Source organism: Petromyzon marinus, chromosome 65 (assembly GCF_048934315.1).
Source record: "Petromyzon marinus isolate PM22_M1 ecotype Great Lakes invasive population chromosome 65, UKy_Petmar_22M1.pri1.0, whole genome shotgun sequence".
Lineage (NCBI taxonomy): Eukaryota > Metazoa > Chordata > Hyperoartia > Petromyzontiformes > Petromyzontidae > Petromyzon > Petromyzon marinus.
The window spans coordinates 184,862-212,530 of record NC_133731.1 but is presented as its reverse complement, the minus strand read 5'-3'; the positions used below and the strand labels follow the sequence as shown (position 1 = coordinate 212,530).

Here is a 27,669-nt window from a genome sequence, read left to right as displayed (position 1 = left end):
CACATTAGGGGCGAGTTAATTACATTTTTGACCAAATTTAACAGGCTAATTTTTTAGCTGATAATTTAGTATGGCCCTTGGAATGATGTTGTTTAAATATCCAAATGGCCCTTGGCAGGAAAAAGATTCCCTACCCCTGGTCGAGATTGACAAACTAATTTATTTAGAACAGCTTTTTGGGCTTAGTTTTTTCTACTTCCCCCGCACCTCCGATTGTCATGGTTGGCTACGTACGGTGCAAACGAAGTTCAACATGCATTATACATAGACCAGAGAGGCACAGATTAAGTGGATTGTCCACTCTATAATTCATACATCGACATTGCCAGCAGCAGCAGCAGCAGCAGCTTCATCATCATCAACGTCACTAACACCGGTGCCACCGTCACCACGGGGGACACTTCAAAACCATCAACATCTACAGCGGTACCGCGATCGCCACCGGCCACAGCCTCCATCAACATTGGCGTCATCGTCACGTGGTTGTGAGGTGTGGGAGAGCGACGCACGCGTGGAATTACGTGGCGAGACGGAAGGAGGAGAACGTGCGCTGAGTGCTGCATGTGCGGGCGCTGGCCTTCAGAGGTGCGCGCGGTGCCTGGGAGATGTTAACTACCTCGCCCGGTGTACGGGAGGTCGTGGGTTTCGAGGCTTTGATCCCGACCCTGATGCCTGTTGTACGTCTGGAGTGTCTCTAATCCACGTGCTCCTCTCTCCGCCTCCCAGCGGAAAATCAAGCACGCGTCTCTCCACGCATTCATCATCGTGGTCTGTCCACTGCTGGATGGAGATCGATGTAGCGTCGCAGTGGCTAGGAGATGTTAGCTACCTCGCCCGGTTATTATTCAGGAGGTCGTGGGTTTCATGCGTTCGACCCAGACCCTGACGCCTGCTGCTGTATATTTGGAGTTTCCGTGTCTCTCTCATCTCTCCCCGTGGCCGCGTGGATTATTCTCCAGGTCCTCTTTTTTTTCTCCCCTCATTTAGAATTTGACGTCACCGCGCGTTTTGGAGTTATTTTGGCGGCTTTAAATCTCCACACTGTAGGCCACGTCCTCAAGCTAACATTGGCGATGGCCACGACGGACTTCTGACAAAGAGCCACAAAGCAGCTTAGCGGTGCCTTGCCTGGTAAAATAAAACAATAGTCGTAGTATAAACAGTTTCACGGGACCTTTTTGCTAATATGAAAGTGTGAAAAATAGGTTTTATAGGTTTTACCCCTTCTGGCAATAAAACGGTCGGTGTTAAGATGTTCAAACACCAAATAAATACATTGTGCAAGGAATCAAGTGACTGCATCAACCCCACACAGTACTTGTAGTGAACATGCAAACACACAAGCTCCGAAAGTGACAATATACACGCATTGTCTTTGCAACTGATTGGCCTACGCCAGAGATGACAGCTCAGCCTTCTTTATGGCCCAGACTCACCACCAGTGTCAGACCAGACAACAACACCTCAAGGCGAACAGCACAAACACAAAGCGCGTGTCACATCATTTACGTCACGGGATACCTTTTTGTCCGTATCAAAAATCAGAAAAGGTTTGCACCTTACAAACGGGTCTCTGTTTGAACGTGTTATAACACAACTCCTATTGTATTGCCTCAAAGGTTACAACACTCGTCTTATTTATTAATTCGGTGTAAACGGTGAGGGCACTTTGCCCCGGAGTGGGCTACGCGGGGTGACCCCTGCACGCCTCTCCCACGCGCAGTGCTCCTGGCGATGGGCGTGGTGGTGACGCTGCGGCTGGGCACCGACTGTGACCTCCTCTTCCTCCTCTTCTTCCTGGGCGTCTTCATGTTCTACTGCGCCCATTGGCAGACCTACGTCACCGGCACCATGCGCTTCGGCAAGTGAGTGCCGACGCTCCCCCCCCCCCCCCCCCCCCGATGGTGGCACCCGTGTCCCGTTCTGTCTCACGGTGCCACCCACCACCACCCCCTCCTCCAGCGTAACTCATTGGCTCATTGGGTCGCTGTGTAACTCTGTGGGTCTCTGTAACTCTGTGGGTCTCTATGTAACTCTGTGGGTCTATATGTAACTCTGTTGGTCTTTATGTAACTCTGTGGGTCTCTATGTAACTCTGTTGGTCTCTATGTAACTCTGTGGGTCTCTATGTAACTCTGTTGGTCTCTATGTAACTCTGTGGGTCTCTATGTAACTCTGTTGGTCTCTGTAACTCTGTGGGTCTCTATGTATCTCTGTTGGTCTCTATGTAACCCTGTGGGTCTCTGTAACTCTATGGGTCTGTATGTAACCCTGTGGTTCTCTATGTGTCTCTGTGGGTCTCTATGTAACCCTGTGGGTCTCTATGTAACTCTATGGGTCTCTATGTAACTCTATGGGTCTCTATGTAACTCTATGGGTCTCTATGTAACTCTGTGGGTCTCTATGTAACTCTGTGGGTCTCTATGTATCTCTGTGGGTCTCTATGTAACTCTATGGGTCTCTATGTAACTCTATGGGTCTCTATGTAACTCTATGGGTCTCTATGTAACTCTATGGGTCTCTATGTAACTCTGTGGGTCTATATGTAACTCTGTTGGTCTCTATGTAACTCTGTGGGTCTCTATGTAACTCTGTTGGTCTCTATGTAACTCTGTGGGTCTCTATGTAACTCTGTTGGTCTCTGTAACTCTGTGGGTCTCTATGTATCTCTGTTGGTCTCTATGTAACCCTGTGGGTCTCTGTAACTCTATGGGTCTGTATGTAACCCTGTGGTTCTCTATGTGTCTCTGTGGGTCTCTATGTAACCCTGTGGGTCTCTATGTAACTCTATGGGTCTCTATGTAACTCTATGGGTCTCTATGTAACTCTATGGGTCTCTATGTAACTCTGTGGGTCTCTATGTAACTCTGTGGGTCTCTATGTATCTCTGTGGGTCTCTATGTAACTCTATGGGTCTCTATGTAACTCTATGGGTCTCTATGTAACTCTATGGGTCTCTATGTAACTCTATGGGTCTCTATGTATCTTTGTGGGTCTCTATGTAACTCTATGGGTCTCTATATAACTCTATGGGTCTCTATGTAACTCTGTGGGTCTCTATGTAACTCTGTGGGTCTCTGTGTAACTCTGTGGGTCTCTGTGTAACTCTATGGGTCTCTATGTAACTCTGTGGGTCTCTGTGTATCTCTGTGGGTCTCTATGTAACTCTATGGGTCTCTATGTAACTCTGTGGGTCTCTATGTAACTCTATGTATCTCTATGTAACTCTGTGGGTGTCTTATGTATCTCTGTGGGTCTCTATGTAACTCTATGGGTCTCTGTATCTCTATGGGTCTCTATGTATCTCTGTAGGTCTCTATGTAACCCTGTGGGTCTCTATGTATCTCTATGGGTCTCTATGTATCTCTGTGGGTCTCTATGTATCTCTGTGGGACTCTATGTATCTCTGTGTATCTCTATGTGTCTCTAAGTATCACTATGGGTCTCTAAGTATCTCTATGGGTCTCTATGTATCTCTGTGGGTCGCTATGTATCTCTATGTAACTCTGTGGGTCTCTATGTAACTCTGTGGGTCTCTATGTATCTCTATGGGTCTCTATGTAACTCTGTGGGTCTCTATGTATCTCTGTGGGACTCTATGTAACTCTATGGGTCTCTATGGAACTCTGTGGGTCTCTATGTATCTCTGTGGGTCGCTATGTATCTCTGTGGGTCTCTATGTATCTCTATGGGTCTCTATGTAACTCTGTGGGTCTCTATGTATCTCTATGGGTCTTTATGTAACTCTGTGGGTCTCTATGTAACTCTATGGGTCTCTATGTAACTCTGTGGGTCTCTATGTAACTCTGTGGGTCTCTATGTATCTCTGTGGGTCTCTATGTAACTCTATGGGTCTCTATGTAACTCTATGGGTCTCTATGTAACTCTATGGGTCTCTATGTAACTCTATGGGTCTCTATGTATCTCTGTGGGTCTCTATGTAACTCTATGGGTCTCTATATAACTCTATGGGTCTCTATGTAACTCTGTGGGTCTCTATGTAACTCTGTGGGTCTCTGTGTAACTCTGTGGGTCTCTGTGTAACTCTATGGGTCTCTATGTAACTCTGTGGGTCTCTGTGTATCTCTGTGGGTCTCTATGTAACTCTATGGGTCTCTATGTAACTCTGTGGGTCTCTATGTAACTCTATGTATCTCTATGTAACTCTGTGGGTGTCTTATGTATCTCTGTGGGTCTCTATGTAACTCTATGGGTCTCTGTATCTCTATGGGTCTCTATGTATCTCTGTAGGTCTCTATGTAACCCTGTGGGTCTCTATGTATCTCTATGGGTCTCTGTATCTCTGTGGGTCTCTATGTATCTCTGTGGGACTCTATGTATCTCTGTGTATCTCTATGTGTCTCTAAGTATCACTATGGGTCTCTAAGTATCTCTATGGGTCTCTATGTATCTCTGTGGGTCGCTATGTATCTCTATGTAACTCTGTGGGTCTCTATGTAACTCTGTGGGTCTCTATGTATCTCTATGGGTCTCTATGTAACTCTGTGGGTCTCTATGTATCTCTGTGGGACTCTATGTAACTCTATGGGTCTCTATGGAACTCTGTGGGTCTCTATGTATCTCTGTGGGTCGCTATGTATCTCTGTGGGTCTCTATGTATCTCTATGGGTCTCTATGTAACTCTGTGGGTCTCTATGTATCTCTATGGGTCTCTATGTAACTCTGTGGGTCTTTATGTAACTCTATGGGTCTCTATGTAACCCTGTGGGTCTCTGTGTAACTCTATGGGTCTCTATTTACCTCTATGGGTCTCTATGTATCTCTGTGGGTCTCTGTAACTCTGTGGGTCTCTATGTAACCCTGTGGGTCTCTATGTAACTCTAGGGGTCTCTATGTAACTCTGTGGGTCTCTATGTATCTCTGTGGGTCTCTATGTAACTCTATGGGTCTCAATGCAACTCTATGGGTCTCTATGTAACTCTGTGGGTCTCTATGTAACTCGTTGGGTCTCTATGTATCTCTGTGGGTCTCTGTGTAACTCTATGGGTCTCTATGTATCTCTATGTGTCTCTATGTAACTCTATGGGTCTATATGTAACTCTATGGGTCTCTATGTAACTCTGTGGGTCTCTATGTAACTCTGTGGGTCTCTATGTAACTCTATGGGTCTCTATGTAAGTCTATGGGTCTCTATGTATCTCTGTGGGTCTCTATGTATCTCTGTGGGTCTCTATGTAACCCTGTGGGTCTCTATGTAACTGTGTGGGTCTCTATGTAACTCTATGGGTCTCTATGTAACCCTGTGGGTCTCTATGTAACTGTGTGGGTCTCTATGTAACTCTATGGGTCTCTGTGTATCTCTGTGGGTCTCTATGTAACTCTATGGGTCTCTATGTAACTCTTCATAATAAAGGTTTTTGGGTTAGATCGCGTTATTTATAAATGTGTCGTAACCCTCCACCACCCGACACGGCCAATCAGCAAAAAAAAAGTGTCACGTTGACAAAAGACAAATAATTCACTACTTTAGCCCACCGGTGTGTTGAAGAGTGAATCCACAACATTTACAGTTTGAGTACGACGTTTCGCTGGTAAATACATCCAGCATCATCGGGCAATTCGCCAGAATGGTAAAGCCCTCGCTTGCTCCCGGTTTTATATAGAGCAGCAGGATGACGTCATCACTTAACTCATATCAGGTGCAGTGATTAGAGGCGGAGGGGGGGTATTGTAATTATATAATCGATTGGTAATCAGTCAATGGTTATGATTAGTAATGAGTTGTAGATTAGTAATTAGTTGTAATGTGTGTTAGTGATTATATGCTATGTTAGTAATCCGTTAATTGGTATGTGTTTCCCTTATAAGGAATTGTAATGTGCATTCATATTCTTAGCTTCCTCGGCAAAGCCACGCCGAAGGGAAACAACAAAACAACAAACATATATATTCTATTATTTTATTGCTTCCCCCCAATGCGACTCCACCGAAAGAGCCAAGAACATGAATCACTGCAGTCACGAAAGCTTTAAATCAAAATGTAATGTGTATTATTTAATAATACGCTTCCAGGCTGCACTAAGCCTGTAGCTGTCAGAGCGATTAAAGTTATTCTTGTTCCTCTCAATTTCAATGGATTCTCTAATTAGTCTTTGCCAGTAATAATTAGTTTTACACAACACTGCAACATTGTCAAAATCAATTGAGTGTCCTTGTTGACAAGCATGTTCTGCCACTGCCGACAGTTGTGTTTGAGATAATTCAATATTTCTCTGATGTTCTTTTAGTCTTACGCTGATGTTACAGTACACACAATTCTAAAACTAGTATCTTGCACTAAAGACGCATTTCCTAAATTATCAACAGAAGGTGTATATCGGATTAATTGTTTATGTGGCAGATGCTAGATTGGACAGACGGGACGTAACATCAGCGTAAGACTAAAAGAACATCAGAGAAATATTAAATTATCTCAAACACAACTATCGGCAGTGGCAGAACATGCTTGTCAACAAGGACACTCAATTGATTTTGACAATGTTGCAGTGGTGTGTAAAACTAATTATTACTGGCAAAGACTAATTATAGAATCCATTGAAATTGAGAGTAATAAGAATAACTTTAATCGCTCTGACAGCTACAGGCTTAGTGCGGCCTGGAAGCGTATTATTAAATAATACACGTTACATTTTGATTTAAAGCTTTCGTGACTGCAGTGATTCATGTTCTTGGCTCTTTCGGTGGAGTCGCGTTGGGGGGGAGGCAATAAAATAATAGAATATCTATGTTTGTTGTTTCCCTTCGGCGTGGCTTTGCCGAGGAAGCTAAGAATATGAATGCACATTACAATTCCTTATAGGGGAAACACATACCAATTAACGGATTACTAACATAGCATATAATCACTAACACACATTACAACTAATTACTAATCTACAACTCATTACTAATCATAACCAATGACTGATTACTAATCGATTATATAATTACAATACCCCCCCTCCGCCTCTAATCACTGCACCTGATATGAGTTAAGTGATGACGTCACCCTGCTGCTCTATATAAAACCGGGAGCAAGCGAGGGCTTTACCATTCTGGCGAATTGCCCGATGATGCTGGATGTATTTACCAGCGAAACGTCGTACTCAAACTGTAAATGTTGTGGATTCACTCTTCAACACACCGGTGGGCTAAAGTAGTGAATTATTTGTCTTTTGTCAACGTGACACATTTTTTTTTTGCTGATTGGCCGTGTCGGGTGGTGGAGGGTTACGACACATTTATAAATAACGCGATCTAACCCAAAAACCTTTATTATGAATAATATTGGTCGCGAAAGCCTACATGTTAAACTGTCTGTGTAACTCTGTGGGTCTCTATGTAACTCTGTGGGTCTCTATGTAACTCTATGGGTCTCTATGTAACTCTGTGGGTCTCTATGCAACTCTGTGGGTCTCTATGTATCTCTATGCTTCTCTATGTAACTCTATGGGTCTCTACGTATCTCTGTGGGTCTCTATGTAATTCTGTGGGTCTCTATGTATCTCTGTGGGTCTCTATGTAATTATGTGGGTCTCTATGTAACCCTATGGGTTTCTATGTAACCCTATGGGTCTCTATGTAATTCTGTTGGTCTCTGTGTAACTCTGTGGGTCTCTATGAAACTCTGTGGGTCTCTATGTAACTGTGGGTCTCTATGTATCTCTGTGGGTCTCTATGTAACTCTATGGGTCTCTATGTAACTCTGTGGGTCTCTATGTATCTCTGTGGGTCTCTATGTAACTCTGTGGGTCTCTATGTAACTGTGGGTCTCTATGTAACTCTGTGGGTCTCTATGTAACTCTGTGGGTCTCTATGTAATTCTGTGGGTCTCTATGTAACCCTATGGGTCTCTATGTAATTCTGTTGGTCTCTGTGTAACTTTGTGAGTCTAACTCTGTGTGTCTCGCTTTGGCTTCCCTCCTTTGCGGCCGCAGCCGTGAAAAAAAAAAAATCTTAAACATGAGGTAAAGTTAAGATAATTGATTAAATACGGTAGGGAACGGCGGGTGGGGGGGAGTGTCACACTACGGAATGTCTTTGGGTGACAGCTTTCTGTTGAGCTTGGTCTCAAACGGTGTTAGACCAGAGGAGGCCAAAATGCATTCACAGCACAAAGACAACGCCACTATCAAAGTTAACGAGTGCCCGGCGGGGAGAGCTTCTAGTCTGGTGCGGACCAATCAGTGTCAAAGACAATGCATATATTATCGTAGTACGTTTTTTATTTATTTAAAGCTTTCGTGACTGCAGGGATTCATATTCTTGGTTCTTTCGGTAAAGTCACCACCACGTAGAAGGGAAACAATAAAATAATAAAAATATATAAAACAATAAAATTCTCACGACGTTTCGACTGCAACACAACCAATCATCACTTTTTTCAAATTTTCTTGCTGTGGATTGCTTGTGTTGCAGTTGAAACATCGTGATACATTTTATTGTTTTATATTTTTATTATTGTATTGTTTCCCTTCTACGTGGTGACTTTACCGAAAGAACCAAGAATAGTGTGTTTTTTGTTTGAATTTAGACCACAAGTATTGTGGTTAATGCAGACATGATTCCTTGTAAAAGGTTTCAGTTTGGTGTTTTCACAACTTAACACAGGTTTTTTTCCCCTTTTATCTGGCAGCAAAATCTATTCTCAGATACACAACAACTAAAACATAATGTTACGCAAGAAAGTGCAAAAATAAGCTATTTTACAGAATGATGATTTAGTGATTATCTAGCGTTTTTAAAATTCTGGCACCTCCTTCCCCCCCGAAGCCGCCGGATAATGGACAACCGACTGTCTCTCTGCGGACTGGAGTTAGGATTTCACTGCAGGAGATTATTTAATGCTGAGTTCTGGCTTCAGGAAGCCTGCGGCTACGTGCTGTTAACTACCTCGCCTGGTATACAGAAGGTCATGGGCTTGATCACGACCCTGACGCCAGCCGTATTTTTGGAGTTTGCGTTTCTCCCTCCCCATGGTCATGTCGATTTTTATCCAGGCCCTCCGATTTTTGACTCCAAATGTAGAAACGCGCGCTCATAGTATTTGGCTGTGGCAAATTTACACGCGATGATGATAATGATGATGATAATGATGATGATAATGATGATAATAATGATGATAATGATGATGATGATAATGATAATGATGATAATAATGATGATGGTAATGATGATAATGATGATAATGATGATAATAATGATGATAATAATGATGATAATAATGATGATAATGATGATAATGATGATAATAATGATGCTACGTGCTGTTAACTACCTCGCCTGGTATACAGAAGGTCATGGGCTTGATCACGACCATGACACCAGCCGTATTTTTGGAGTTTGCGTTTCTCCCTCCCCATGGTCATGTCGATTTTTATCCAGGCCCTCCGATTTTTGACTCCAAATGTAGAAACGCGCGTTCATAGTATTTGGCTGTGGCAAATTTACACGCGATGATGATAATGATGATGATAATGATGATGATAATGATGATAATGATGATGATAATAATGATGATAATGATGATGATAATAATGATAATGATGATAATAATGATGATGGTAATGATGATAATGATGATGATAATGATGATAATGATAATAATGATGATAATAATGATGATAATAATGATGATAATGATGATAATAATGATGCTGATAATGATGATGATAATAATGATGATAATAATGATGATAATAATGATGATAATAATGATAATAATAATGATGATAATGATGATAATGTTGATAATGTTGATGATAATGATGATAATGATGATGATAATGATGATGATGATAATGATGATAATGATGATAATAATGATGATAATGATGATGATAATAATGATGATAATGATGATGATAATAATGATAATTATGATAATAATGATAATGATGATAATAATGATGATAATAATGATGATGATGATAATAATGATGATAATGATGATGATGGTAACGGTGATAATAATGATGATAATAATGATGATAATAATGATAATAATGATAATAATGATGATAATGATGATAATAATGATGATGATAATGATGATAATAATAATGATGATAATAATAATGATGATAATAATGATGATAATGATGATAATAATGATGATGATAATGATGATGATGATAATAATGATAATGATGATGATATTAATGATGATAATAATAATGATAATAATGATGATAATAATGATGATAATAATGATGATGATAATGATGATGATAATAATGATGATAATGATGATGATAATGATGATGATAATGATGATGATAATGATGATGATAATAATGATGATAATGATGATGATAATGATGATGATGTGCCCACTTTGTTGAGCTGCTTGCATCTGTGACAGCCAGAGTCGCTTCTGCAAACGAGCTCAGTGGGGCCTTGTACCTAGCAAAATAAAAATAAAAAAAGTTTTTAGCTTAATTTTGTTTAGTGTGCAGCTCTGCCACGTCGATGTGGAGAGCCGCACAATGCAACCAACAACAACAACAGAAACACAGGAGACCCGTAGAGACCCGTAGAGACCCGTAGAGACCCGTAGACACTCATAGAGACCGATAGAGACCCATAGAGACCCGTAGAGACCGATAGAGACCCGTAGAGACCGATAGAGACCCATAGAGACCCGTAGAGACCGATAGAGACCCGTAGAGACCCGTAGAGACCCGTAGAGACCGATAGAGACCCGTAGAGACCGATAGAGACCCGTAGAGACCCGTAGAGACCCCACAGAGACCCGTAGAGACCCGTAGAGACCCGTAGAGACCCATGCTCATACGCTTGTTGCCAACTACGCCAATTGGAGGTGCGGAAGTAAGCACAACAAGCTAATCGCATGAAGCAGTTCTAAAAAATAAGTTCTCAATGTAGTAGAGTGGTTCAGTGTATAGTGTAGCAGTGCAATGTACAGTAATGTGTAGTAGTGTGGTGTCCAGTAGTGTAAAGTGTAGCAGTGTATAGTGCAGTGTATAGTGCAGTGTATAGTAATTTGTACGTTGAACTTCTTTCGCACCGTACGTAGCCAACTGCACTAATGGGAGGTGTGGCCGGGTGGGGGGTGAAGGACAACAAACTAAGCACAACAACAAGAAGCAGTTTACCTGTGCAGACTGGGGTCAGGGTTTAGAATTTGACTGCCGGAGGCTGCGAGTCTGGTCCTGAATGCTGACTTTCTGGCTTCAGGATGCGTGTGGGGGTTGTTGTTGCGTGCGTGTGTGTGCAAACAGGATCGACGTGACGGAGGTGCAGCTCGTCATTGTGGGCATCTTCCTCCTGGCTGCCGCTTGTGGGCCTGACGTGTGGGACCACCGTGTACGGCGCTCGCCCAGTCGCTCGCTCACTCACACAGTCACTCACACAGTCACTCACACAGTTACTCACACAGTCACTCACACAGTTACTCACACAGTCACTCACTCAGTTACTCACATAGTCACTCACTCACAGTCACTCACACACAGTCACTCACACAGTCACTCACACAGTCACTTACACAGTCACTCACACAGTCACTCACACAGTCACTCACACAGTCACTCACACAGTCACTCACACAGTCACTCACTCACAGTCACTCACACCAGTCACTCACACAGTCACTCACACAGTTACACACACAGTCACTCACACAGTCACTCACACAGTCACTCACCCAGTCACTCACACAGTCACTCACACAGTCACTCACCCAGTCACTTACACAGTCACTCACACAGTCACTCACACAGTCACTCACACAGTCACTCACTCAACCAGTCGCTCGCTCACTCACACAGTCACTCACACAGTTACTCACAGTCACTCACACAGTCACTCACACAGTCACTCACACAGTCACTCACCCAGTTACTCACACAGTCACTCACACAGTCACTCACTCAACCAGTCGCTCGCTCACTCACACAGTCACTCACACAGTTACTCACAGTCACTCACACAGTCACTCACACAGTCACTCACACAGTCACTCACCCAGTTACTCACACAGTCACTCACACAGTCACTCACTCAACCAGACGCTCGCTCACTCACCCAGTCGCTCGCTCACTCACACAGTCACTCACACAGTCACTCACACAGTCACTCACACAGTCACTCATCCAGTCACTCACACAGTCACTCACACAGTCCCTCACACAGTCACTCACCCAGTCACTCACCCAGTCACTCACACAGTCACTCACACAGTCACTCACATAGTCACTCACACAGTCACTTACATAGTCACTCGCTCACAGTCGCTCACTCACCCAGACGCTCGCTCACTCACCCAGTCGCTCGCTCAATCACCCAGTCACTCACCCAGTCACTCACACAGTCACTCACCCAGTCACTCACACAGTCACTCACACAGTCACTCGCTCACAGTCACTCACCCAGTCACTCACACAGTCACTCACACAGCCACTCACCCAGTTACTCACACAGTCACTCACTCAACCAGACGTTCACTCACCCAGTCACTCACCCAGTCACTCACACAGTCACTCACCCAGTCACTCACACAGTCACTCACACAGTCACTCACACAGTCACTCACATAGTCACTCACCCAGTCACTCACACAGTCACTCACCCAGTCACTCACCCAGTCACTCACACAGTGCTCACTCACCCAGATGCTCGCTCACTCACCCAGACGCTCGCTCACTCACCCAGTCGCTCGCCCACGCACCCAGTCACTCACCCAGTCAATCACACAGTCACTCACACAGTTACTCATACAGTCACTCGCTCACTAACACCAGTCACTCACCCAGTCACTCACCCAGTCACTCACACAGTCGCTCACTCACCCAGATGCTCGCTTACTCACCCATTCGCTCGCTCACTTACCCAGTCACTCACCCAGTCACTCACCCAGTCACTCACACAGTCACTCACAGAGTCACTCACCCAGTCACTCACTCACCCAGTCAATCACACAGTCACTCACTCACCCAGTCAATCACACAGTCACTCGCTCACAGTCGCTCGCTCACTCACCCAGTCACTCACCCAGTCACTCACACAGTCATTCACTCACCCAGACACTCGCTCACTCACCCAGTCACTCACACAGTCACTCACAGTCACTCACTCACCCAGTCGCTCGCTCACTCAACCAGTCACTCACCCAGTCACTCACACAGTCACTTGCCAACCCAGTTACTCACACAGTCACTCACCCAGTTGCTCGCTCACTCACCCAGTCACTCACCCAGTCACTCACCCAATCACTCACCCAGTCACTCAATCACGCAGTCACTCACACAGTCACTCACACAGTCACTCACTCACCCAGTTGCTCACTCACTCACCCAGTCACTCACACAGTCACTCACTAACCCAGTCAATCACGCAGTCACTCACTCACCCCAGTCGCTCGCTCACTCATCCAGTCACTCACCCAGTCACTCACACAGTCACTCACTCACCCAGTCGCTCGCTCACTCATCCAGTCACTCACCCAGTCACTCACTCACCCAGTCGCTCGCTCACTCACCCAGTCACTCACAAAGCCACTCACTCACCCAGTCACTCACACAGTCACTCACTCACCCAGTCGCTCACTCATCCAGTCACTCACCCAGTCACTCACACAGTCACTCACTCACCCAGTCACTCACACAGTCACTCGCTCACCCAGTCACTCACACAGTCACTCGCTCACACAGTCACTCGCTCATACAGTCACTCGCTCACACAGTCACTCACTCACCCAGTCACTCGCTCATCCAGTCACTTACTCAGTCACTCACTCACCCAGTTGCTCGCTCACTCACCCAGTCACTCACAAAGTCACTCACTCACCCAGTCACTCACACAGTCACTCACTCACCCAGTCGCTCACTCATCCAGTCACTCACCCAGTCACTCACACAGTCACTCACTCACCCAGTCGGTCGCTCACTCATCCAGTCACTCACCCAGTCACTCACCCAGTCACTCACACAGTCACTCACTCACCCAGTCGCTCGCTCACTCATCCAGTCACTCACCCAGTCACTCACACAATCACTTACTCACCCAGTCGCTCGCTCACTCATCCAGTCACTCACCCAGTCACTCACACAGTCACGCACTCACCCAGTCAATCACACAGTCACTCACTCACCCAGTCGCTTGCTCACTCACCCAGTCACTCACCCAGTCAATCACACATTCACTCACTCACCCAGTCACTCGCTCACTCACCCAGTCACTCACACACTCACACACTCACTCACACAGTCACTCACACAGTCACTCACTCACACAGTCACTCACACAGTCACTCAATCACCCAGTCGCTCACTCACTCAACCAGTCGCTCACTCACACAGTCACTCACTCACCTAGTCACTCACTCACCCAGTCACTCACACAGTCACTCGCTCACACAGTCACTCACACACACAGTCACTCACTCACACATTCACTCACTCACACAGTCACTCACTCACACAGTCACTCACTCACACAGTCACTCACACACACAGTCACTCACACAGTCACTCACACACACAGTCACTCACACAGTCACTCACACACACAGTCACTCACTCACACAGTCACTCACACACACAGCCACTCACACACACAGTCACTTACACAGTCACTCGCTCACTCAGTCACTCACTCACACAGTCACTCGTTCACACAGTCACTCACACACAGTCACTCACTCACACATTCACTCACTCACACAGTCACTCACTCACACAGTCACTCACTCACACAATCACTCACACACACAGTCACTCACACAGTCACTCACACACACAGTCACTCGCTCACACAGTCACTCGCCTCCCCTCGGTTGACTCGGCCCTAAATGAGTACCCAGTGCAATGCGTAAAACATCGCCACCAAGGCGACAAAGGCGACCGGGCGTGGTGCTTGCCACTCACTCCCCTCATGTGGCGTGCTGGCCTTCTTCGGCAGTCGTGAACGGCACTTGCCCCAACGGTCTGGTGAAGGTTATACGGGGTGTCTTTGTCTTTATGTGCGTGCGTGTGTGCGCGTGTGTGCGCGTGTGCCCGCGTGTGTGCGTGTGTAGGTGCCCGTGCTGGACATGCGTCTCAAGCTGGTGCCTGTGCTGCTCGAGGTGCTCGCCTCCTTCTTCACCTGCATCACCAACTTCCGAATTATCTTCACCGGCGGCGTCGGCAAGAACGGCTCCACCATCGCGGTGAGCCGTCGCACACGCACACAGATGCAGGTACATCGCGCACACACACGCAGACAGATGCAGGTACATCGCACACACACGCACACAGATGCAGGTACATCGCACACACACGCACACAGATGCAGGTACATCGCGCACACACACGCAGACATATGCAGGTACATCGCACACACACGCACACAGATGCAGGTACATCGCACACACACGCACACAGATGCAGGTACATCGCACACACACGCACACAGATGCAGGTACATCGCACACACACGCACACAGACGCACATGGGCACAGACAGGTGCCCGCACATGCACACACAAACCTGTACGCAGGCACAGCTGCTCAAGGTACTCTCACACACGGACAACAACAACAACAACCGCCATTCGCCACTAAGTGGCGGTGACGTCACCACAACGCTTGTGCCAGGCCATGTGCACCTTGAGGCCGCTTGAAGTGTCGAACGCCCGCTGGCAGGAGGTCACGGGGCAGACCCAGGTGCCACGGGTCGACTGACTGAGATGACCTAGATGACTGGCTGATGCACCACCTGTGCCCCCTGCTGTGCCAACTAATGCACACACACACAGACACGTACACAGACACAGGTACTCGCACAAAAAACAAAGATCCCCTGTCTAGCCTTAACAGACTGTTGGGGCAAGTTCTGTTAGCGAGTACCTATTACAAACTGCACCAGAATATACCATTTGATGCCGAGTCGACGTAGAAGTGGCCCAGAACCGGTTCAGATAATCGCCACTGATGTTGGTGGCCGTGAGCGGGAATCAAACTCGGGTCGCTGGGATCGTAGTGCAGCATAGCGCTAACCACTGCGCCACCGCTCCCCAAACACACACACATGCACAGGCAGGTGCCCACACACGCACACCATTCTTAATGGATGCTGCTCGCTTCACATAACTTTTCTCCCAGCAGTCTGTCGAAGGCTATACACGGCGGGGTGGGGGGATTTTTGTCTTTGTGTGTTTTGTCGCCCAGGGCACCAGTGTGATCTCGCCCGCGTTCCATATCGGCACCGTGGTCGTGCTGGCCGCCATGATCGCCAAGAAGTCTCCGTCGAGTCTTTTTGAGCGCAACCCGTGCCTCTACATCCTCACGTTCGGCTGCGTGGCCGCCAAGATCACCAACAAGCTCGTGGTACGCGCGTGCGTATGTGTCTGTCGAACTTACTTCGCACCATATGTAGCCAGCCGTGCTGATCTGTGGGTCTCTGTGGGCTTCTGTGGGTCTGGTGTCTGTGGGTCTCTTCATGTGTGTGTGTTGAACTTCTTTCGCACCGTACGTAGCCAGCCGTGGTAATCTGTGGGTCTCTGTGGGTCTGGATGTCTGTGGATTTCTATGTTGAACTTCTTTCCCACCGTACATAGCCAACTGTGCTAATCTGTGGGTGTCTGAGTATGGATACCGATGTGTTATACTGTATGTATGTTCGGCAAAACAACCCCTTATCTCCTTGATGGTAACGCTCGCTGCAGAGGAGAGGCTGCCACTCCTCTGTCGGGAGCTGGACCGGTACTGCCTGAATCTCTGCGGTATTCAGGAGGTCCAGTGGACTGGCTCTGATTCCTGCTACCATGAGGGATGGAGAGTCCTCCACTCGAGCCGGGAGACTGCTAAACAAGCAGGATTGGCTCTTCTTCTGAACAAAAGAATGAAGGGGCGTGGGAGCGTGGCGGTGAGGTGTACGAAGCTGTAAGCCCCAGGCTACTGTGGGCTCGCCTCTCCATTAACGGGAGGCGAGGAATGGTGGTGGTTGCTTATGCCCCCACCGAAGATGAATATCAGTGGAGGGATGCAGGCAAGGCCGATGAGTCAGATACTTTATATGACCTCCTGTCACAGGTGCTCGCTAAAGTGTCCCCTCGGGATAGAGTCATCCTGTTGGGTGACTTTTCTGCCCGAGTTGGTCATGACGCTGGCACCTGGGCTGGGTCAGATCAACTCAATAATAACGGTAAGAGGCTGCTAGACTGTTCAGGCATCGGCGCATCTGTAGTGTGCGTCTCACGAGGCACACACAGAAGCCTGGGGGCACCACGATTTATTAAACAAACTGAACAGGGCTACGGGTTAACAAAACTCGGTGTTATCCTAGACCCCCAAAGGGGTCTCTCTATGTAAACTGAGTCCCCGACAACCCTGAAGCAACCCTGCATGGTAAGCTCTTCCCGCCAGACAACCACGATGGCTCCGCCTCCGTCCCTCTTATCGATCCGAGCGTGGCCTCGCTCCGCCTCCGTCCCTCTTATCGATCCGAGCGTGGCCTCGCTCCGCCTCCGGCCACGCCCCTTCCTCGGTCTCTCGCGACGGAACCGGAGCCAGCGTCACGTGTCCTCTGGGCCCCCTTCACCACTCCATGTCAGCACGTCCCTCTCTCTATCTCTCTTTGGGACGGGACCCTGCTCTGTAGGGCCTGCTTCCCCGCAACGTCTCCGTCGGCCCCATGGAGGGGTGCATGCACACTCCTTTACTTACCAGTTGTGGTTGTAGTTGGCTTATACGCCGTAGAGACGGTACTCACGTCCCCACACATCCACAGATCATGGATGCCCACCGGGTCCAAGCAAGAACATCTGCTAGACTATACAGGCAGTCCTCTACTTAGGATGGAGATGCGTTACGACGACCCCATCGTAAGTCAAAAATATCGTAAGTCGAAGATGGCCTTAGCCTACCCGGGAGTCTTAAAGAATGGTGATAATTTAGCAAAACAGAGCAATTTGCAGTACCGTACTGTATAAACTATATACTGTATGTATTTATTAATTACAATACTGTATTACACAGTAAAATGTAAAGTAAAAACAAGGTAAATTCTTAGCCTACCTATATGAACTACAATGTAATAAAAAGTTTTTTCAGGAAACAATCCTATCTGCTATAAAAAAAAAAAAACTTTACACATGCATTGAACGTATCGTTCGCTGCTGCTTTTGCCTGCCGCGCGAAATTTTTAATATTTAACAATTTAGTCGTATCGCTATCGTAAGATCGAAATATCGTAAGTCGGACCACCGTAACTCGGGGACCGTCGTAACTCGGGGACTGTCGTAACTCGGGGACTACCTGTATAGTGACGGAACAGCGGATAGTGTCCTTGTCACTAGAATATACCATGGAGCTCATCCGCCCACTGACCATCGGCTTATCATCTGTAAGATGCCCCTGCCATTCTTCCACTCCGGTGGTGGGTGTCCATCTAGGACCCCATTCAACCTCACAGTGGCCTGGTCTTCGCTAGCTGCATGCCTACAAAGAGCAGCGTACTTCAATAATTGGTAGGGCTATTTTAATAAACACAAAATAGGAAGGACAAGTTCAAAGGGCTCGCATAATGCACATGCATCATGTACATTGCCTCAGTAATGCCCCCCACATTGTGCAACAGCACAGAAGGGTGGTCACCACATCTACGCCTCTATATAAGGAACGAAACAGTAAGACTTCTCCACAAATCTGGCTGTCGCCTGATGAAGCTAGTTTTAATTACTGGCGAAACGTCGGACTCAGATTGTAAATGTTGTGGCTTGGCTGTACTAGTATGCTACACTATACACTACATTATACACTACATTATACACTACGATACACTACACTACACACTAGTGCTGTACTAGTGACGAATTGGCACGTTCTGTTTACGTGACAACCCTTACTAGTTGGCTGTGTTGGGTGGTGGCGGGTTTTAACGACACAACATTTATATATTTATGCGATCGCTTGTATTTGGGGTTGGAATCGTCCCCCACTCCTCCTGATGCCGAGGGGACATGGGCGAGGTTTAGGACTGTGACTCATGCAGCTGCAATGGCTGCTCTGGGTATGCGGTCCAAACCTACCCAAAGACCCTGGCTGATGGAGGAGGTGTTCCAGCTGGCTAAGAAAAAGCGACAAGCCCGCTCCCACCGTCTATAGCATCCCACGTCGGAGAATGAGGAGGCTTACCGCAGCCTTCGCTCGGAAGTTCGGAGAGCCGTGTGGCGCTGCAAGGATGGGTGGTGGTCGCCGGTTGCTGAGGAGATGGAGTCTGCCTCGGTGGCCCGCGATCACAAATCGCTCTTTAATTCCATCAAAAAAGTAACCTGCAACGCCACACCTATTACCATCATTAGGGGAAAGAACGGTGATCCAATCTCCGACCCCCAGGGAACAGGTTTGGACATGTGCTGCGGTTCCTCTCCCGCACCTTCGTCACAAATTGAAATTGTTATTATTGTTCTCACACCTGGCTCTGTCCCCGTGACCTCCTTAACCTTGTGTGTGTTGCTCCGCATGTGGGGAGCGGCAGTGTAGCTGTCAACGCGCTGCGCTACGAATCCGGCGACCTTAGTTCGATTCCCGCTCACGGCCAACACCAGTGACGATTCTTTGAACCGGTCCTGGGCCTCCTTCCCTAGGTCGACGCGGCCTCAAATGAGTACCTGGGTGCGATGTGTGAACATCGCCACTGGGGAGACAAAGACGGCCGGGCGTGATGCTGGCCACCCACCCCCTCGTGTGCCGTTTTGGCCTTCACAGGTGCTACTCGCTAACAGCACTTGCCCCGACAGTCTGTTAAGGCTACACGGGGGATCTTTGTCTTTTGTTCCACATGGCAGGTGGCTCACATGACGCGCAGTGAGATGTTCCTGCAAGACACGGCGTTCCTGGGGCCAGGCCTCCTCTTCCTCAACCAGTACTGCAACTGCTTTGTCGATGAGTTTACGGTACTCTGGATTGCACTGGTGAGTAACTCGGGTTTGTTTCGTTCTAGGAGCGTTGTTATGGACATGGACGGGCGGTCCGGCAAACGAAAATGACGAGAGGAGCCTAGTAGTAGTTTTTGTTGTTGTTGTTGTTGCAAATTTGTAAAACAAAAAACCTCAATGTTTCGACAACCGCAATGCAACGTGAGACGGAGCTTTAATAAATAACGTCACGAAAGCAACCACCACCACAATCACCACCAAAGACAGAGATCCCCATATAGCCTGTAACAGACTGTCGGGGCAAGTGCTGTTAGCGAGCACTTATGAAGGCCGGAACGGCACACGAGGGGGTGGGTGGCCAGCACCACACCCGGCCGCCTTTGTCTCCCCAGTGGTGATGTTTACTACACACCGCTACACCAGGTGCTCATTCGAGGCTGAGCCGACCCCTGGTTCTAATTTTCGTTCTTGGTGTTGGCCGTCAACGGGAATTGAACTCGGGCCTCCGGGTTCATAGCGCAGCACAATAACCACTACACTACCGCTCCACCCTACAATCACCACGACAACCACCACCACCACAACCATCACCAACACCCACCCCACACCCATCCCGAACCCTTTCCCCACCCTTCAAGGGGCCTCCTAAGGCATCACGGTGGCATTCAGACTTATTTTGACTGCTATGCATTTCCACACAATGCAAATCCACTGCGTTGAGCTATAATTTGTGATAAGTGAGCAAGTTGCTTCTGAAAAAGAAGCGACCTGCTCCATCTGGTAAAGTAAAAAGTTTAGTTTTATTTTAAGGGATTTGTTTAGCTTTCATGTACTTTGCACTCCAATCATGTGTTTTTGTTGTGTTTGTTGTAATGTTCTGACCCCTTGCCCCTACTGAACATCTGTGACAAAGAGCTTTATAGCTCATCGGATTCCTCCAGCATAAATGAAGATTCTGTTTCTGTTTTTCTTTCAGGTGTTGTCCATGAGTGACCTGCTGTGCTACTGTGTCGCTGTTTGCCATCAGATTTCCAAGCACCTTCGCATCCACGTGTTCACGATCACACCCCCCGTCGCACACACCTCCACTGACCAGCACACACACTGACGTCACCACTCACCACCACCACTCACCACCACACACACCATCACTCACCACCACTCACACCTCCACTCACCACCACACACATTGACGTCACCACTCACACCTCCACTAACCACCACACACACTGACGTCACCACTCACCACCACACACACTGACGTCACCACTCACCACCACCACTTACCACCACACACACCATCACTCACCACCACTCACACCTCCACTCACCACCACACACACTGACGTCACCACTCACACCTCCACTCACCACCACACACACTGACGTCACCACTCACACCTCCACTAACCACCACACACACTGACGTGACCACTCACCACCACACACACTGACGTCACCACTCACACCTCCACTGACCAGCACACACACTGACGTCACCACTCACCACCACACACTGACGTCACCACTCACACCTCCACTAACCACCACACACACTGACGTGACCACTCACCACCACACACACTGACGTCACCACTCACACCTCCACTCACCACCACTCACACTGACGTCACCACTCACACCTCCACTGACCACCACACACACTGACGTCACCACTCACACCTCCACTGACCACCACACACACTGACGTCACCACTCACCACCACACACACTGACGTCACCACTCACACCTCCACTGACCAGCACACACACTGACGTCACCACTCACCACCACACACACTGACGTCACCACTCACACCTCCACTCACCACCACTCACACTGACGTCACCACTCACACCTCCACTGACCAGCACACACACTGACGTCACCACTCACCACCACACACACTGACGTCACCACTCACACCTCCACTGACCAGCACACACACTGACGTCACCACTCACACCTCCACTGACCAGCACACACACTGACGTCACCACTCACCACCACACACACTGACGTCACCACTCACACCTCCACTCACCACCACACACACTGACGTCACCACTCACCACCACACACACTGACGTCACCACTCACACCTCCACTGACCAGCACACACACTGACGTCACCACTCACCACCACACACACTGACGTCACCACTCACACCTCCACTCACTACCACACACACTGACGTCACCACTCACCACCATACACACTGACGTCACCACTCACACTGACGTCACCACTCACCACCACACACACTGACGTCACCACTCGCACCTCCACTCACCACCACACACACTGACGTCACCACTCACACCTCCACTCACCACCACACACACTGACGTCACCACTCACCACCACACACACTGACGTCACCACTCACACCTCCACTCATCACCACACACACTGACGTCACCACTCACCACCACACACACTGACGTCACCACTCACACCTCCACTGACCACCACACACACTGACGTCACCACTCACCACCACACACTGACGTCACCACTCACACCTCCACTAACCACCACACACACTGACGTCACCACTCACAACCACACACACTGACGTCACCACTCACACCTCCACTGACCACCACACACACTGACGTCACCACTCACCACCACACACACTGACGTCACCACTCACACCTCCACTGACCAGCACACACACTGACGTCACCACTCACCTCCACTGACCACCACACACACTGACGTCACCACTCACCTCCACTCACCAGCACACACACTGACGTCACCACTCACCTCCACTAACCAGCACACACTGACGTCACCACTCACCACCACACACACTGACGTCACCACTCACACCCCCACTCACCACCACTCACACTGGCGTCACCACTCACACCTCCACTCACCACCACACACACTGACGTCACCACTCACACCTCTACTCACCAGCACACACACTGACGTCACCACTCACACCTCCACTGACCAGCACACACACTGACGTCATCACTCACCACCACACACACTGACGTCACCACTCACACCTCCACTGACCACCACACACACTGACGTCACCACTCACCACCACACACTGACGTCACCACTCACACCTCCACTAACCACCACACACACTGACGTCACCACTCACAACCACACACACTGACGTCACCACTCACACCTCCACTGACCACCACACACACTGACGTCACCACTCACCACCACACACACTGACGTCACCACTCACACCTCCACTGACCAGCACACACACTGACGTCACCACTCACCTCCACTGACCACCACACACACTGACGTCACCACTCACCTCCACTCACCAGCACACACACTGACGTCACCACTCACCTCCACTAACCAGCACACACTGACGTCACCACTCACCACCACACACACTGACGTCACCACTCACACCCCCACTCACCACCACTCACACTGGCGTCACCACTCACACCTCCACTCACCACCACACACACTGACGTCACCACTCACACCTCTACTCACCAGCACACACACTGACGTCACCACTCACACCTCCACTGACCAGCACACACACTGACGTCATCACTCACCACCACACACACTGACGTCACCACTCACACCTCTACTCACCAGCACACACACTGACGTCACCACTCACACCTCCACTCACCACCACACACACTTACGTCACCACTTACACCTCCACTCACCACCACTCACAACTCCACCAACCACCACTCACACTGACGTCACCACTCACACCTCCACCAACCACCCGCAGCGTCGCTCACACCTGCAGCATCAGTCACGATCGCCTACATTGTCAGTACACCCATCACCCACACAGAAGCCAGACTGGGACCGAGTCTCAAGCCACTTATCCTGACATCCAGTCTCCTGGATCTCAGTCTCAAGACTGATCCTGACAGCTGGTCGTCTGGAGCTGATCTCAATCTAAACGATGGTCTCCCTTTGAGCCGAGTTTCAAAGACATTGATTCCGAAAAACGCAGTTCCACTGTTGTCCTGAGTGAGTGTCATCTCCAATCCTCAATCCTGGAAAGCCACTCCCAAAATGTCCATTCCGAGTTGCCGGTTTCCTGGAAAGTTTACGTTTAAAAAAAGTGACAACAAAAAAAGTAGCATTTAAGCTCCCTAGCGCCTGTTCTAAATCAAGCCCACACGCTTTGGTTCTGAATATTTTTTCTTCTCTAACTCATGTGAGTCTTCATGTTCGTTCCATGCCCGTGCTTGAACTGGACTCTTGCTTTGACAAGGGCACCGCTGTTATTTTGTTTTCAATTTTTTATTTATTGGGGGTGGCCTTGCTGCGCACGGTGTTTGTGGGGCTGAGGGCGATGGGATCGGGCAGGGTGGGTAGGGGAGTAAAGCTTCTAAACTTTTCATAAACTCGCCAATAAAACTAAACCGTTGGTGTGGCCTTAATCTCAGCCCTTCGCGGGTAGATCACACGGCTATCTCGGCGGCGGTCATGGCTTGTAGTCTTTTTAAACGTGCGGCGGTTGTTCCCAGGTGGCCTTCGTCCGCAGTAGATGTGAGGACTTGCACAAATGGAGAAGGTGCCACGGAGCCGGTGGGCGGGCGGGCGGGCGGGCGGGTCGGCACCCCCGTTGGCTCGCATCGCCAGGGCGCGGAATTCTTGGCTCCGAAAGCGGCGTGTGCGGGGTGGGGTGGCGCGTCGCGTGTGTACGACTTGCTCACGGGGGTGAGGGGGCACGCGGATGTGGACAAGCAAAAGGTCGGACGAGTGAACATCCGTCGGAATGATTTTAATTTCGTCACGCGTCGCGCAGTTATTCGCTCCGTCGTAGGGGGAGAGGAGAGAGGCGGGGAGAGCGAGCGAGCGATTCGGAAGGCGTGATGAGGAGCCACGGGGCGAAGCTGGCAGGCGACCACGCGATTTTTCCGGTGCCACCAACTTAACTTAATTACATATATAAAGCGCTTTAATCAAATCGCTGTGCAGTGAATTAACGATGGTACAACAACAAATTGCCCCATGCTCTGCGGTCCTCCATATATCAAGGTGTTGTCGGCCAATCAGTGTTTACATGTGGGAGGGAACCCGGAACCCCCCCGATGTGCGTGCGAGGGGGAAACGTTGTATCCCAGACGGACTGAACCGCGGTTTGAGTCCACACTGTTGTTGTTGTTGTGCCGCCCATCTCCTGGCAAGCCGAGGGTATTGCCACCTCCCTCAACGCCCTGGAATGGGGAGCGAGTTTGTACGTTGAACTTCTTTCACGCCCTACGTAGCCAATCGTGCTAACCGGAGGTGCGGGAGAAGACAAACTAAACACAGTTCTGAAGAAATGAGTTTTGTCGGTCTAGACGATTGAAATAAAAGTGCACAGCTCCCAGTGGCTTCCTTAATGTCGGAAGGGAAGAGCGTTCCAGACGGCCGCCGGAGCAGCGCACCTGAAAGCGCCGCGCGAAGCGGTGACCGTCTTGAAGCATGCCGCGGTTGTGCGTGTGATCCGCCACGCGTCGCTACCTCCGCGGTGCCGGATCACGGCGTAGCCGCCGCCGCCGCAGTCCGCCAGAAGGGACGGTTGTGGGGTTCCGGGCGCCAGATGGGTTGCTGGACAAACGGAAATAAAGCGCACGCCGATTTAACCTATCGTGGGCGAAATGTGTCGGCCGTGCTCGAGAGATTGAGTGTGCGCGAGGTTGAGAAACGCGTTCCTGCCGTCTGGGAGGTTCCACTTCATGTGAGCGTCTGCTGCGTTGAAAACGATAGGGGGTTGTGACGTTTCAGACGCCTTGGGGGGGGGAGGGTGGGGCACGATAAAAAAAATCCCCAAAGAATCGCTCGGGCCTCACACCCCTCTGTAGTACCCTCTGTAGTACCCTCTGTGGTGCCCTCTGTGGTGCCCTCTGTAGTACCCTCTGTGGTGCCCTCTGTAGTACCCTCTGTAGTACCCTCTGTGGTGCCCTCTGTGGTGCCCTCTGTAGTACCCTCTGTAGTACCCTCTGTGGTGCCCTCTGTGGTGCCCTCTGTGGTGCCCTCTGTGGTGCCCTCTGTGGTGCCCTCTGTAGTACCCTCTGTAGTACCCTCTGTAGTACCCTCTGTTTTACCCTCTGGTGCCCTCTGTTGTGCCCTCTGTGGTACCCTCTGTGGTGCCCGCCGGTCGAGAAAGTTTTCTCCAAATCTGATTACTGGCAGCGGCGACAAGTGTGAGCGGCGACGTCACACTGCTTGTGCCAGGCTAGGTGCACCTTGAAGCTATTCTGCTGGCAAGCGACGGGGGTAGACGTAGGTGCTGTGGGTGAGCTGGCTGCTGTGACCGGCAGATGCACCCAGCTGTGCGCAGCCCCGCTGGTGCCAACTTGCTGCGTTTTAGTCGCCCGGTGCTCCGCTCGTTGTGAGCACAAAGACAAAGATCCCGCGTGTAGCCTTAACAGACTGTTGGGGCAAGTGCTGTTAGCAAGCACCTATGAAGGCTGGCACGGCACACGATGGGGTGGGTGGCCGGCACCACGCCTGATCGCCTTTGTCTCCCCAGTGGCGATGTTTACACACCTCAACAGGTACTCATTTGAGGCTAAGTCGACCTAGGGGAGGCCCAGGACCGGTTCCGATCATCGTCACTGGTGTTGGCCGTGAGCGGGAATTGATTTCGGGTAGCCAGGTTGGTAGCGCAGCTCGCTAACCGCTACACTACCGCTCTACACACACAGTTACACAGGATAAAGACAAAGATCTCCGGTATTTGAGGCCGGGGGTAATGTCACTGCTGGCGGACGGTTGCGGCCTCTCCGTCAAGGGCGGCGGTGTCGACGGTGGGCGGTCGGCTGTTAGCTGCTCCACATTCAGCGGGGCGTCTAAAGGAGCTGCAGCCGGCGGTGCCGAGGGGTTCACGAGCTCCGATCCTGTGGACGGGACCACAGAGCCACCCTGAGGGACCACCTCCACCGGCACACCACCAGACATTCGGCCCTCGGGGATTGGGGATGAGTGAATGCGACGGAGTTGAACAAATGGCTTGAGTCGCGACGGATGTATGAACCAAGTCCGGCGGCCGAACCGGATCTTGACACACTGAGGCCGGTCGGCCCACACCACTACGACCGGACCCCGCCAGGGCCTGTATAGCTTGGGGGACGTGCCGACAGGCAACTGTGGACAGTGCAGCCAAGCCCTGTCTCCTGGGGTCCACTGCTTGCCCGATTCGCGACGACCTCTCAACCGCTCATTGGCCAACTGCCGTGCGGCAGAATTTTCTCGAGCCTCTGAAACGCGTTGAAGGGTAAACCGCATAGGTTACGAAATGGCAACTTCCGGCTTACTAGGACCCGTCTTAAGTTGGTACGTCAATGGGGGGGGGGGGGGGGGGGGGTTAGGTTCCCACCCATACATCAGAAAGAATGGCGAGTAGCCAGTGGAAACATGCGGGGCCATTCTGTAGGCCGCAAGCACGCCACTGATGCGTAAATCCCAATCCTGTGACTAATCGACCTGCTGACTCAACATCGCAACCAGAGTCCTATTGAGCCTCTCTACCATCCGTTTGGGGATGATAGAGCGAGGTGCGAACCTCTTCCGTGCCCAGGAGGTCGCACGCTTCCTTCAGCAACCTAGCCGAGAAATTTCTCCCCTGGTCAGTGAGGAGGTGCTCCGGGGGCCCTTTGTCCAGTGCAGGAACGCCTCAGTGATACTGGCGGCCGACTGATTCGGGAGCGGCCAAGCCACAGGCCAGTGGGAAAAGTATTCAACGCCCACAAGTAGGTATTTGTTAAACCAATATGTCCAGAGCCACAAGCTCATTGATGCGTGACACTTTAATTG

The 27,669-nt window shown here is 49.4% G+C and overlaps 1 protein-coding gene across 3 annotated transcripts in view; it reads left to right on the top strand.

Moving 5' to 3' along the window:
• LOC116956389 (choline/ethanolaminephosphotransferase 1-like) overlaps window positions 1-25,496 on the top strand; it is a 31,016-nt gene extending 5,520 nt beyond the window's left edge. For all 3 annotated transcript variants that reach the window (XM_076054222.1, XM_032977977.2, XM_032977976.2), the window contains exons 4-9: window positions 1,724-1,865; window positions 11,244-11,328; window positions 15,038-15,169; window positions 16,170-16,328; window positions 19,790-19,915; window positions 20,856-25,496. In XM_076054222.1, the coding sequence (XP_075910337.1) occupies window positions 1,724-1,865; window positions 11,244-11,328; window positions 15,038-15,169; window positions 16,170-16,328; window positions 19,790-19,915; window positions 20,856-20,987 (776 nt within the window). In that variant the 3' untranslated portion in view covers window positions 20,988-25,496. The remainder of the gene's footprint in view (window positions 1-1,723; window positions 1,866-11,243; window positions 11,329-15,037; window positions 15,170-16,169; window positions 16,329-19,789; window positions 19,916-20,855) is intronic.
• Window positions 25,497-27,669: the final 2,173 nt, after the last annotated feature.